Source organism: Triturus cristatus, chromosome 7 (assembly GCF_964204655.1).
Source record: "Triturus cristatus chromosome 7, aTriCri1.1, whole genome shotgun sequence".
NCBI classification, from domain to species: Eukaryota; Metazoa; Chordata; class Amphibia; order Caudata; family Salamandridae; genus Triturus; species Triturus cristatus.
In genome coordinates, this window is record NC_140590.1 from 764,994,325 (window position 1) to 765,009,021 (window position 14,697).

At 50.6% G+C, this 14,697-nt stretch overlaps 1 protein-coding gene across 3 annotated transcripts in view; it reads right to left on the minus strand.

Annotated features, from left to right (window-relative positions):
* Positions 1-2,476: 2,476 nt before the first annotated feature.
* LOC146810498 (glucagon-like peptide 1 receptor) overlaps positions 2,477-14,697 on the minus strand; it is a 279,433-nt gene continuing 267,212 nt past the window's right edge. For 2 of the 3 annotated variants that reach the window (XM_085614427.1, XM_085614426.1), the window contains exons 11-12: positions 6,913-6,954; positions 2,477-3,165 (exon numbers count right to left, since the gene is read on the minus strand). In XM_085614427.1, coding sequence (XP_085470553.1) covers positions 2,929-3,165; positions 6,913-6,954 — 279 coding nt within the window. In that variant the 3' untranslated portion in view covers positions 2,477-2,928. The remainder of the gene's footprint in view (positions 3,166-6,912; positions 6,955-14,697) is intronic. The other variant, XM_085614428.1, reaches the window with a different exon arrangement.

The following is a 14,697-nucleotide window of genomic DNA, read 5'->3' on the forward strand; positions in this document are numbered from 1 at the left end:
TAGTCTCCCGGGACCCTGTGACCTCTTTCCACTGAGAAGAATGTGGATTGTTTGCCCTGAAATATTAAATTGACAAACCAGTCCGCCAAGTAGAGCTCCATGTTAGGGCCTTCCGTTTGCTTAGGGAGGCCCACTATGCTCAATTTGTTGCACCATGATCTCCCCTCCTGGTCTTCAATTCAGCTTTGTAGGTTTTCCACCTCTTCCTGCACAGCGCAGAGGCTTTTGTCAGAGGTCAAAGGCTATTACTGTGGGTCTCAGGGTGGCTAGCATGTATTCAGATTCTGCAACCTGATCCTTCAATTTCTAGTGATCCGCCCGAAGGAGGCCTTCTATGATACAGAGAGAGTCTAGTTTAGGCTCTAAAGTAGATGTGATGTTCAGAACTGCTTCAAGGATTGCGTCAAATCTGCGGGAGTGATCAGACAGAGTGGCCACCAGTTTTTTATCCGTAGGGTCACCAACCTTTGGACACTCTTCAGACCCCTGCGTGCCACTGGTCAGCGTGGGGGTCTTGTCAGACTTGATCTTCACCATTGTGGAGGAGGCGGCACGACCTGGTGATGTGAGATCCATGTAGTAGTAGGCATAGAGTGTACGAGAAGAACAGCAACAAATTCAGCCTGCACTACTGAAGGCCAAGAATAAAGTAGTGGAGGGGGCCAATGCAGCATCAACAACGTCTATTGGGGCACTCCGTGCTCCTCTTCCCATCCTCGGATACCCGCCCCACCGCCGACTGCAGTAAGGCTGCGTGGTGTGATGTTCCCTGTTCAGGATCATCGGACATGCAAAAAAAGTGCAGGACACAAGGGCAATTTGAGTTGCAATGGATATGAGCACTAAGGGGAGGGGCTGGTCTCCATAATCAGGCTCATACAGTGCATGATACAGTAGCAAACAGTCAAAGTGTCCCAATAACAAGTCCCCACTAAGTCCAGAATAGCTGGTGCTTTAGAAGCTGCACTCATTGCCATTTTTTGCTTTGGCCCCATCTTCATCCGGTAGGGACCAGAGGTGGCACATGGATGCTCATGTCAGGCCGACCCCCATGCCTGCTGTAGTTCCTGGTCCGGGGCTGCAATTCAATGCCAGATTCAGAGCATCCTGCAGGGCCGATGTGCTGAGCAGAAGAGGTAGGATTGGAAGGGGAAGGACGGGCCGTGCTCCCCGTCCAGCCGACCGCCATATGAGTGGCGCGATCCACTGCTGTCTCGCTCTTGTGCAGCGGGGGCCCACGGTGTAGAGGGGTGCCCCCACCCAGGTCAGAGGTTACCTTTTGGGATGCCTGCTCCATGAACATGGATCTGGTCAGATGCTAATTTCTCTAATTGCTAACGATCAGGAGAATGCATTACTGGAGTTATTTGCAGTAATAAAAAAATCACAATTCAAGACCATTTGGACTTTGTTAGGATATGGATCTGGCACATATAAAGAAAATAGACATTTTCAATTGATTCCTGAGAAAAGTATGACATTAACAACAATGGCTCTCATAGTACCGGGTAAGTATCTGGTAACTTAACTGTTATATTTGAGCACATGACTACATTAAGAAGCCTGTGTCAGGATTAAACGAGCCAGCCGAACATGATCATCATGCAAAATGCCTACAGGGAATGACATTAAACAGGGATGTACTCGGGCTTTGTCTGTACATGACTGACCTCTATGCCACTTGGCAAAACTCTATTAGCCATCTGGCTAGGTTTGCACTACGTCCTCCATAGCCCACGTTGTGTAGATGGCTTGCTTCTCATAGCTGCCAGGACCACAGGGCTGCAGGGGCAGCTTCATAAGCTTCAAATTTACAGTCAAGTGAATTCCTATTCTTCTGACTTGGACAATACCAAGATCATGGCTTTCACACAATCCCCGTCACATTTCACTTGGTGTATCAATGGGACCGAACAGCAAGAAATAAAACATTATTCTTGTTGGGGTCCTTGCACTGAGGCTTCACTATCTGAGAAGAAGAAGTTGTCCGTCTTCCAGCAGCGTTGTGTGGCAGTGGTAGGCGGCCTCAGAAGATGCATGTTCTACTACAGAGGAAGATCATTTTAAGGAAGCCGTGTTGGGTTTTTAACCAAAGATGATGATTGTTGTTCTTTATGAGGCTCTGGCCTAGCATGCCAAAAGAGAGAACCAGGCACTGTCTGACAAGTATTAAATGCTTCCCCAGCCCTACCGGCTTTCTAGAGGAACGTGTTTACTCACATTGGGTTGACTGCACTAGCAAAATCACGTGACATGCTACACTCTTGCCCTCCTGGGAACTGGCCAATCAGAGGCGCTCACTTATTTGGAAGTTTCAACGTTTCTTACTGGCTAGCAAGCCCACTTGAGGGAGGCAATAGGATGAAGTTGGAATGAAGAAAGCTAGAAGCCGTTGTCAGCTCTGGTTTAGGATTCTGAACTATGAGACAACCATATTAGCCAAACAAATAACTTTGCAATTACCACTGACGTGTTTGATGTTTAACAACAACAATTTAATCTCACGTTCTCGTGTGCAAAGACTCTGCCTGGCAACAACAAGCAGCAGTAGCCCTGTTTGTTTTTCTCGTAGATCTCATGACAAATGTGTTGTAATCTTTCTTGACCACAGGTCATCATGTGCAGCATTTTTATACATGTAGCCGATGAGTGCCCCCATCTTGAGGACAGACGTCAAAGGCTTACAACGTAGTAGTGCCAAAGGGGTTATAGTAAGCAACAAGAGACAATAGGTTTCGATATGTGATATATAAATCATCAATATATTATTTGCATTGCCACATTTACTGGACGGGGTGAAGGCAGGGCCACCCCGAGGCAGTGGTGGACACGGTTGTAGAATGGAGACGAGAATGATGGGTGGTTGGTGGCACTCGGGGCTCCCACACCTGTGACTGGAGCACATTGTCTTAAATAACTGAGTAGACATCAGTCGCCTGTCCTCTCTGCGGCTGGAGAGGCCTGTGGGTCGTGGTTCGACATTAACTCCAGGTGTGTGTCGTCGTTGGTCAGCTTGTTCTGGGCCACTGGTGTCAGTCCTGGGTCCATCCGGGAAAACTCAGAGACTCCGAGGAAGGTGACAACTGACAGCGAGGGAGACCCTTCCTCGCCGCCCGGCCGCTTACGCCTCAGCCTCCTCCAGAAGATTTTAAGCTCCCTCTGGACCTGGTGGAAGAGGTCAAGTGGGGTTAATACAGGAACTTAAAATCACATTTTTCTTTTGAACTGCATGGCATGATAAAATATTACCATTACGTTACAATGTTTACTGTCCTGTATTTATTAAACCACGCACCTCATTTTCAGAAAACAGCATTGGAATTACCCTGTCACCAAAGAGGGAGGCTACCAGTAGCAGCCGGTGTGTCGATAGAGAGGCGGGGAGGGGAGAAGCGGGGGGGGGGGGGGGGGGGACAAATGGACAGGTGACGAGACAACGAGACAAATAAACATTTTAAAAAACACTTACCTGCCACATCGCACTCCTCTCCATTGAAGGTACACGCTCCCAGAGTCCACTGGGGCCAATCCTGAGACTGCTTTCATGTTGCTGAAAGCAGCGTCAGTATTGGCCTGAGTACCGATGTTTAGCGGAATAGCCGCCGCTGAAGGCTACCTTCCCTGCACTTCTGTTCCACTCTCTTAGACTGTTCTCACTATATGATTTGTCAGAAGATTTGCCCTTGTGCATTCCTCTCCCCTACTGAGGATTACCTTAGAGCATAAGGGCGTCCAGTGCTGACTACCCATGGAGCCAAGGAGGATTATGGAATAGCAGGCATTCAGAAAAAATGCAAGAGGGTGGGAGAAGCAGAGATTAATTTGGCTTCCAAGGTATATATAATAATCAAATATAATGAATCACATAAATCGTTTGTCCAGAGTCTCAGAGAAATTGTGATGGAGACCCTCAACCAAATTAGCACAATGGCGGTACATCTTGATTCTCCGCTGGTGTGGTTAGGTGGATTGCGTCATCATTGGGTCTCAACAACTGAGTGTTCAGTTCTCCAGGTGCTCCTTTATTCCCCACAAGGAGGGGTACTTTCTGGTTCACAACAGTCATGAATTAGGAGGTGCGATGGGGTAAAATTATTTACTTTGATGTAAAATTATTTACTTTCCTGTATGTTATGTCTTTATTGCTACAAGAAAGGGATATGGTTAATAGTCATGAAGGTAGGTGCTAGTATGGATACTTTATTGTTCCACTGCACATGATAAAAGGTTGGTCGACATGTTTCAGCTTTGTTGTGCTCGTACAGGTCAGAAGGCTTTCATCAGGATCAAGTAGAAACCTTCTGTATTATAATGAGGTGGTGTGAGTACGCAGGTAAGTCAATTCACTCACCCTTCTTCGTCAGCAAGTCTTTTGATGCACAGGCTTATGAAGTGTTATAGCTACTATCTTGACCTATTACTCATATTTTGAAAGGGACGTCTTTCTTCGGGGAGCTGGCAGTGCGACTAATAATCCTTGGTTGTGAGAAATACATCAGGTTCTGCTGCTGTCCTTGATGCCCCGGAAGTCATCTGCACTGGCCGAGCCTCCGGCAGGTGTCTGGACAGACTTCACAAAACCTTAGGTGGCTTCTGTGAGTCTTGAAGCCACAGGATAAGAATGGTAAAGAGACAGGACATAGGAATACCAATAAGCTATCTTTATGGTTACTCTGGGCCTTACCTAGATGCTCTTGTCTATCAGTAGAGCAGACGTCATGACCTCCTCACCCTTGGTCGAGGGCCATCGCCCATATTTAGAGATCTCTGCCTGCCTGCCTGGCAGGGACCTCTGTACTTTGAAAGATACCGTTCATGCATTGTTTTAGGTTCAAACGCACCAGGATAGAGGTACAATCACTTTGTAGATATCAAATGGGCATCACTGGTGTATTTGGTAAGAAACACTCTTTGCCAATTTTGAGTTGTTGGAATGAAAGCTGACACTGCAGCAGGAGGTCTGGAATGGGGATAGCTGCCTCTTAAGCAGATGCATAAGTTGTTTCCTTGACTGATATCTGCAGTGTGGACAAAGGCTTTCCTAAATATACGTATTAATCTTTACTGATTTAGTCTTTATTGCTATAGTGTGGCAATGGGTTTCCACAAGCTTCCTTTCTACACGGCTGAGCATGTGAACAGCGATCATTCTATGGAAATGGCTCTGACACTCTTGGGCCCTAAATGTGCCATACCAAAATATAAAATATTTTTCTTGCCATCTTCTTCATTTTACATTGCAAGGTTACGAGATCTCCTATCCCTTGCCCAAAACAATCTTCAGGTTCCTGGGTAAGTAGGTTGATAAGTCAGAATTGAGTAATGTGTGTACTAGACACTCTGATTGGTTTTTTGATATTCCCTCTATGGGATGCCAGCTAAGGGAAATCAATATTGGGTGATGTGATCAAAACTATCACCCCTACGGGGCCGGCTTTAGGGCAGTGCGACTGGTGCGGTAGCACTGGGCGCTGAACTGTGGAGGGGGGCTCTGTGACCTCAAGGGGGCGCTGTGTTTAGCAAGATCTAATGATAGGAGAGATGAGGGGCACTTTTGCAGGTGGTAGGGAGAGAATCCGAGGAGGTGGTCATGGGATGTGGGGGCGCTAAAAGTGATTGTCGCACTGGGCGCTACAGCAGGCCCTGCCCTACAAAGTAGCTGGGGGCAGTAGGAAAGGTGGCTTTGGGATGGGCAAGATGAGCTTTAGGAATATGTTGGTGAATAAAACTGAAAGAATTATTATTGATTAATTAAAATGATAATACTAAAAACAGTTAATTACAAGTGCCCCGTTTTGAACCAACAAACCATTAAACAGAGTACAATTGACTCCAGTTCCAGGAACTAAAACCTATATGGATACCACTGCTATGAATCCTCAGCTTCCCAGGGCAGCAGAAATTAAAATATAGTTAATCAACCCCATGGGAAGCCCTTCAAAGGGCAGCCTGCCTCCTGAGGGAATGGAATAGATGTAGGGCAGTCTGGAGAGACCACCCTATAGCCCACATCTTTAAGGTCGGCTTCCAAGCTAAAAGAACGGATCCCACAAATGATTCCAGCTGGTACTCTGCACGGTTGGTGGATCGGTGATGTGTTTGTGTGGGCTGAGGTTACTGTCTACAATGAGGCCAAGCCACTTGGCGCTTTTGCTGATAGTCCGGTGAATTGGAAGATATCCATGGAGTTAGGCTAGTTTTGATCCGGGGTGGATGAGCCATAAAACAACATAAATATGAACTCTGTTTTGTAGGAGTTCAATTCGATGAGGTCAGATGTCATTCAGTGTTGGACGGGATCTAGAATTTTAGCCAAAAGAGAGATATGTCAGGGGAGACCAATTTTAATTAGTGGTGGGTGTCATCTGAATACTGGGGGGAGTAATATGCCAGAATCTATCATAATGTCGCCAAGGGCGTCCAGATATGGGGGTTCCAGGCCGGGTGTGGAGTCTTGGGGGGCTCCTTGAAGTAAAGGGGTAATTTCAAGACAATGCCCCCTATCTTAATCGGTTTAACTGATTTGTAACACAAGATTCAAACAATTTCAGGCGCACAGCGCAAGTGAATGGGCAGAGTGTAAACACACTCCACAGAGAACCCAGCCAGGGCCTGGCTATCACCATTATGCGGATGTAGTGGAAAAAGACAATACAAATGGAATCCCCCCAGGCAGACCCGGTGTCCAGGTAACGCAGCATCCCATGTATAGATAGACAAGGACATGTCACTAAGCGTCACTGGCAGTGAGGCGGCCCCAACAAGGGAGCAACACACGTACAGGAATCCGATGGAAGAGAAAGGAGGCAGCGCACCGAGGTGTCCGCGTGTTGAGGATTCTCTCAGTGTCACCTCACTTTGAAATCAGGGTACATTACTTTCCTTCGATGAACGGTCGACACTTTCACTCACCTCGTTTGCAGCAAAGCAGTACAGAACGGACAGGAGGCAGCCCTGGAAGTAAAGAAAGAGTGAGTCAGACATGGATAGATCGCCTCTGAAGCATACAGCACTGTCACAGGTCTGCTGGGGAAGGGGTCTGCTGGGGGGGTCTCGTAGCAGTCGCCGGGCGGGTGGGCATACTGCGGTGGGCCTGCAACACTCAGGGGCACCGCTTGGCGCGAACTCAGGCTGATCGGGTTCCATAGCAATGAAAGTCACTCTTCTGAGCTTCTCCAAAGGGCGGAAGGAGCGTTATTCCCCATGCCCCAAGCTTTTTCAGGGCCCTACGCTCGTGCCACTACAGGTATTTGTAGATTTTAAAGAAAGTCCACCCTGTCGAGTCTTTCTTGGCAAGACGTGTGTTTTTAAACCTAGAACAGGCACTCATCCTATGAGAGCCCCCTCGAAGCTGTTGACTGCATCGCCACGAAATCTTCTGGGATCCCCTCTCTGTGGAGCCGACGGGCACTGCCAGAGAAGACACAAATTGCTGGAATCCAAGCGTACTGACAGGGGGCAGAAGGGGCAAGAGCACTGACAGGAGGCTAAAGGGGCAAGAGAACTGCCAGGGGGCAGAAGGGGCAAAAGTACTGAGAGGGGCTGAAGGGGCAAGAGTACTGACAGGGGGCTGAAGGGGTAAGAGTACTGAAAGGGGGCTGAAGGGGCAAGAGTACTGAGAGGGGGCTGAAGGGGCAAGAGCACTGACAGGGGGCTGAAGGGGCAAGAGTACTGACAGGGGGCCGAAGGGGCAAGAGAACAGTAAGGGGACTGAAGGGGCAAGAGTACTGACATAGAGTGCTGAAGGGGCAAGAGAACTGACAGGGGGCTGGAGGGGCAAGAGTACTGAAAGGGGGCTGAAGAAGCAAGAGTACTGAAAGGGGGCTGAAGGGGCAAGAGTACTGACAGGGGGCTGAAGGGGCAAGAGAACAGTAAGGGGACTGAAGGGGCAAGAGTACTGACATAGAGTGCTGAAGGGGCAAGAGAACTGACAGGGGGCTGGAGGGGCAAGAGTACTGACAGGGGGCTGGAAGGGCAAGAGTACTAAGAGGGGGATGAAGCGGCAAGAGTACTGACAGGGGGCTGAAGGGGCAAGAGAACTGACAGGGGACTGAAGGGGCAAGAGTACTGACATAGAGTGCTGAAGGAGCAAGAGAACTGACAGCGGGCTGGAGGGGCAAGAGTACTGACAGGGGGCTGGAAGGGCAAGAGTGCTAAGAGGGGGGCTGAAGGGGCAAGAGTCCAGACAGGAGGCTGAAGGTGCAAGTGAACTGACAGGGGACTGAAGGGGCAAGAGTACTGACAGGGGGCTGAAGGGGCAAGAGCACTGACAGGGGGCTGAAGGGGTAAGAGTACTGACAGGGGGCTGAAGGGGCAAGAGTACAGACAGGGGGCTAAATGGGCAAGAGTACTGACAGGGGGCTGAAGGGGCAAGAGCACTGCCAAGGTGCTGAAGGGGCAAGAGTACTGACAGGGGGCTGAAGGTGCAAGTGAACTGACAGGAGGCTAAAGGGGCAAGAGTACTGACAGGGGGCTGAAGGGGCAAGAGCACTGACAGGGTGCTGAAGGGGCAAGAGTACTGACAGGGGGCTGAAGGTGCAAGTGAACTGACAGGAGGCTAAAGGGGCAAGAGTACTGACAGGAGGCTAAAGGGGCAAGAGTACTGACAGGGGGCTGAAGGGGCAAGAGCACTGACAGGGTGCTGAAGGGGCAAGAGTACTGACAGGGGGCTGAAGGGGCAAGAGTACTGACAGGGGGCTGAAGGGGCAAGAGTACTGACAGGGGGCTGAAGGGGCAAGAGCACTGACAGGAGGCTAAAGGGGCAAGAGTACTGACAGGGGGCTGAAGGGGCAAGAGCACTGACAGGGGGCTGAAGGGGCAAGAGCACTGACAGGGGGCTGAAGGGGCAAGAGTACAGACAGGGGGCTAAATGGGCAAGAGTACTGACAGGGGGCTGAAGGGGCAAGAGCACTGCCAAGGTGCTGAAGGGGCAAGAGTACTGACAGGGGGCTGAAGGTGCAAGTGAACTGACAGGAGGCTAAAGGGGCAAGAGTACTGACAGGGGGCTGAAGGGGCAAGAGCACTGACAGGGTGCTGAAAGGGCAAGAGTACAGACAGGGGGCTGAAGGTGCAAGTGAACTGACAGGAGGCTAAAGGGGCAAGAGTACTGAAAGGGGGCTGAAGGGGCAAGAGCACTGACAGGGTGCTGAAGGGGCAAGAGTACTGACAGGGGGCTGAAGGGGCAAGAGTACTGACAGGGGGCTGAAGGGGCAAGAGTACTGACAGGGGGCTGAAGGTGCAAGTGAACTGACAGGAGGCTAAAGGGGCAAGAGTACTGACAGGGGGCTGAAGGGGCAAGAGCACTGACAGGGTGCTGAAGGGGCAAGAGTACTGACAGGGGGCTGAAGGGGCAAGAGTACTGACAGGGGGCTGAAGGGGCAAGAGTACTGACAGGGGGCTGAAGGGGCAAGAGTACTGTCAGGGGGCTAAAGGGGCAAGAGTACTGACAGGGGGCTGAAGGGGCAAGAGTACAGACAGGGGGCTGAAGGGGCAAGAGTACTGACAGGGGGCTGAAGGGGCAAGAGTACTGAAAGGGGGCTGAAGGGGCAAGAGTACTGACGGGGCTGAAGGGGCAAGAGAACTGCCAGGGGGCTGAAGGGGCAAAATTACTGAGAGGGGCTGAAGGGGCAAGAGTACTGAAAGGGGGCTGAAGGGGCAAGAGTACTGACAGGGGGCTGAAGGGGTAAGAGTACTGAAAGGGGGCTGAAGGGGCAAGAGTACTGACAGGGGGCTGAAGGGGCAAGAGTACTGACAGGGGGCTGAAGGGGCAAGAGCACTGAGAGGGGGCTGAAGGGGCAAGAGCACAGACAGGGGGATGAAGAGGCAAGAGTACTGACAGGGGGCTGAAGGGGCAAGTGAACTGACAGGGGACTGAAGGGGCAAGAGTACTGAAAGGGGGCTGAAGGGGCAAAAGTACTGACATAGAGTGCTGAAGGAGCAAGAGAACTGAGAGCGGGCTGGAGGGGCAAGAGTACTGACAGGGGGCTGAAGGGGCAAGAGTGCTAAGAGGGGGCTGAAGGGGCAAGAGCACAGACAGGGGGATGAAAAGGCAAGAGTACTGACAGGGGGCTGAAGGGGCAAGTGAACTGACAGGGGACTGAAGGGGCAAGAGTACTGAAAGGGGGCTGAAGGGGCAAAAGTACTGACATAGAGTGCTGAAGGAGCAAGAGAACTGAGAGCGGGCTGGAGGGGCAAGAGTACTGACAGGGGGCTGGAGGGGCAAGAGTGCTAAGAGGGGGCTGAAGGGGCAAGAGTCCAGACAGGAGGCTGAAGGTGCAAGTGAACTGACAGGGGACTGAAGGGGCAAGAGTACTGACAGGGGGCTGAAGGGGCAAGAGTACCGGAAGGGGGCTGAAGGGGCAAGAGTACTGAAAGGGGGCTGAAGAAGCAAGAGTACTGAAAGGGGGCTGAAGGGGCAAGAGTACCGAAAGGGGCCTGAAGGGGCAAGAGTACCGAAAGGGGGCTGAAGGGGCAAGAGTATTGAGAGGGGGCTGAAGGGGCAAGAGTGCTGAGAGGGGGCTGAAGGGGCAAGAGAACTGCCAGGGTGCGGAAGGGGCAAAAGTACTGAGAGGGGCTGAAGGGGCAAGAGTACTGACAGGGGGCTGAAGGGGTAAGAGTACTGAAAGGGGGCTGAAGGGGCAAGAGTACTGAGAGGGGGCTGAAGGGGCAAGAGCACTGACAGGGGGCTGAAGGGGCAAGAGTACTGAGAGGGGGCTGAAGGGGCAAGAGTACTGACTAGGGACGGACGGGGTAAGAGTACTGATAGGGGGATGAAGAGGCAAGAGTACTGACAGGGGGCCGAAGGGGCAAGAGTACTGAAAGGGGGCTAAAGGGGCAAAAGTACTGACATAGAGTGCTGAAGGAGCAAGAGAACTGGCAGGGGGCTGGAGGGGCAAGAGTACTGACAGGGGGCTGGAAGGGCAAGAGTGCTAAGAGGGGGGCTGAAGAGGCAAGAGTCCAGACAGGAGGCTGAAGGTGCAAGTGAACTGACAGGGGACTGAAGGGGCAAGAGTACTGACAGGGGGCCGAAGGGGCAAGAGAACAGTAAGGGGACTGAAGGGACAAGAGTACTGACATAGCGTGCTGAAGGGGCAAGAGAACTGGCAGGGGGCTGGAGGGGCAAGAGTACTGACAGGGGGCTGGAAGGGCAAGAGTGCTAAGAGGGGGGCTGAAGGGGCAAGAGTCCAGACAGGAGGCTGAAGGTGCAAGTGAACTGACAGGGGACTGAAGGGGCAAGAGTACTGACAGGGGGCTGAAGGGGCAAGAGTACTGACAGGGGGCTGAAGGGGCAAGAGTACTGAAAGGGGGCTGAAGAAGCAAGAGTACTGAAAGGGGGCTGAAGGGGCAAGAGTACCGAAAGGGGGCTGAAGGGGCAAGAGTATTGAGAGGGGGCTGAAGGGGCAAGAGAACTGACAGGGGGCTGGAGGGGCAAGAGTACTGACAGGGGGCTGGAGGGGCAAGAGTACTGACAGGGGGCTGGAGGGTCAAGAGTACTGACAGGGGGCCGAAGGAGCAAGAGTACTGACAGGGGGCTGAAGGGGCAAGAGTACTGAAAGGGGGCTGAAGGGGCAAGAGTACTGAGAGGGGGCTGGAGGGGCAACAATACTGAGAGGGGGCTGAAGGGGCAAGAGTACTGAGAGGGGGCTGAAGGGGCAAGAGTACTGAGATGGGGCTGGAGGGGCAAGAATACTGAGAGGGGGCTGAAGGGGCAAGAGTACTGACAAGGGGCTGAAGGGGCAAAAGTACTGCTAGGGGGGCTAAAGGGGCAATAGTACTGACATGGACTGCTGAAGAGGCAAGGGTACTGACAGGGGGCTAAAGGAGCAAGAGTACTGGCAGGGGGATGAAGGGGCAAGAGTACTGAGAGGGGAATGAAGGGGCAAGAGTACTGACAGGGGGCTGAAGGGGCAAGAGTACCGGAAGGGGGCTGAAGGGGCAAGAGTACTGAAAGTGGGCTGAAGAAGCAAGAGTACTGAAAGGGGGCTGAAGGGGCAAGAGTACCGAAAGGGGGCTGAAGGGGCAAGAGTATTGAGAGGGGGCTGAAGGGGCAAGAGTGCTGAGAGGGGGCTGAAGGGGCAAGAGTACTGACAGGGGGCAGAAGGAGCAAGAGTACTGAGATGGGGCTGGAGGGGCAAGAATACTGAGAGGGGGCTGAAGGGGCTAGAGTACTGACAAGGGGCTGAAGGGGCAAAAGTACTGACAGGGGGGCTAAAGGGGCAATAGTACTGACATGGACTGCTGAAGGGGCAAGGGTCCTGACAGGGGGCTGAAGGGGCAAGAGCACTGAGAGGGGGCTGAAGGGGGCTCACGCTGCTTGCTGAGGAGCCTCTCTCTGCTGAAATGGGGCTTCACGTTTTGCTTGCACTTCCTCCCTGAGAGAAGGGCGCATGTCAGAGAGGTCTCATTGAAGATGGTAATGTTCCTCTACATCTTCTCACTGGGGTTTGCTCTCTTGGTCATTGAGCATCGTCCTCTCACCTACCACATGTGGGCCCTGCTGAACCATAAACTCTGATTCCAATCAAACAGCCCACAGCTCCTCTGTCTATACTTGGGGCATAAGGGATTCCTATCCGGGTCGTCGGTCAATTTTAAAGCATTATGGTAGCGTTGTATCAGTGGCGTAACTAAACTTGAGGGGCCACCCTGCAAAGTACATGGAGGGGGCCACCCATTCTCCATGTCAGTCAAGAACTCTCAGGCCTGAGACCTGTGACCTAGGTGTATTGGTAACTCTTACCTGTGTCAGAGTGTTGATTTCTTCAAATGCAAAATAGATATATAGCTGCACTGATTAGGGGTGTTACATTGAGTAATTGCTAAAATGCGTGACAATGGTTTCCGAAAGTGTTACTGTACCCTGGTGACATTGTATTGATACCACACATTACACTCTCGGAGCGCATAGACATAACCTCCCCTCCCCTTACTGCCATGAATTATTGCGCCTCAGAGGATTAGCGCCTCCAGTCATCTCTCTTAGTTCCACCTGTTACTGTAGACAGTCACCTCGCAGCCATCCAACGCCTGTTGGCCCTCCCACGGTCCTCAATGCTCCTCTTTTGACTAGAGTCCATCGAGAGGCATGCTCTAACAGTCTACTATATTGCCTCATCCATCCTCTCAAGTTCGGGCCTCTGCCTGCTGGTCGCAGGTCTGTGAGGCCCAATTTACACACAGAAGAGGCCTCAGGTCACCCTCCGTCCAACAGGTGTTGTATTAATGCACCTACAGACCTTGCTCCGCAGGCGAGCTGACTGCGCCGAGGGTCTAGGGGCCTACCGTGGCGCAGGGAGCTGTGGCCTAACTCCAGTCTGGGAGCATCACAGGCACCACTGCACATACTGCTTCAGGCTCGGATCTCCCCTCCTCACACTCCTGGCTAAATGGACAAAACACTGTAGCCCAGGGCAGTCTGGACCACATAGTCCTAAAACATGTTAGGTCCCAGTTGCACCCTACCTCAGACAGAAGATCACTGAGGAGGCCCTAGAGGGTAAGTCACTGGGTCTTACTGTGATTTTAGCATCCCAGAAACGGGCTGATTACTTATAAATAAAAGCAGCTCTTTTTGGAAGGTTTAATCTGACCACAGATTAGCATTTTTTAAAAACTAAGCAGCATTTCTACGCAGAGTAACCAGACATTATGGGAGGCCTGATTGGACCTTGAATGAACTGCCACTTTTAAGGTGCTGGAGTAAGTGTAACCTGGCACAGGCAAACCTCTGATTTCTGCAGAGAACATCCTATGTATTTATTTTGTAGAGTTACATTAACATGTAGCTGATGGAAAACTGCTTGGAGCTTGCAAATTTGCAAAGACACCCAGCAGGCTCGTCACCATGAGTGTGCAGAGGAATACACCTCAATTAGAGCACATTTTCACACTGATTCACTCATAGATGCCAAGGTTTCAGATTGGTAAGTGTGACGTTTTCATAATTTAACTGTAATAATGACATTCACGCAGTCTGACTCTGCTCAGTTTTCAGTAGCACACTTTAGTTCAGTGACTTTCTTGGAGTTTCTAGTTGGTCAAATGGGTGTAACTTCTGATATTGATATGTTTCCCTCCTCTTCATTGCTTGATTTTGCTCACGAGAAAGTTTCACTCAGTCATTGAAATGTCACTCATAATTACACTGAAATTATGAAAATGTCACACATAGCAATCTGAAACCTTGGCAGCTATGCTAATTCTACCACACACAGCACATTTGAACATCTCATAATTCCATGTCACACAATTCAACTATAAATAATTTAACCATACAACATTCCATTACACATATTTACAATCCTTAAAAATTTAAAAACACATATTTCCACTTCACTCCTTACCACATAATTCCACATAACATAATAACATTCCACACAACTTAATACCACTCCAAACCACATAATTACACTCCACACAATTCAACTACACATAATTCCACTTCAACCTATATAGTTATACTTCACACAACATATTTACACTCAACTCCAAAACACATATTTACCCTCCACAAAATACAACTCTGCAACATGCTGCATAATTCCACTCCACACAATTATACACCACACCAAGCCACATAATTCCACACATCACACAATTCCACAATTCATCCCCACACAATTCATCACACAACATAATTACACTCCACATAATACCACTCACACATAATTTACCTCCACATAATTATGCTCTACTCCA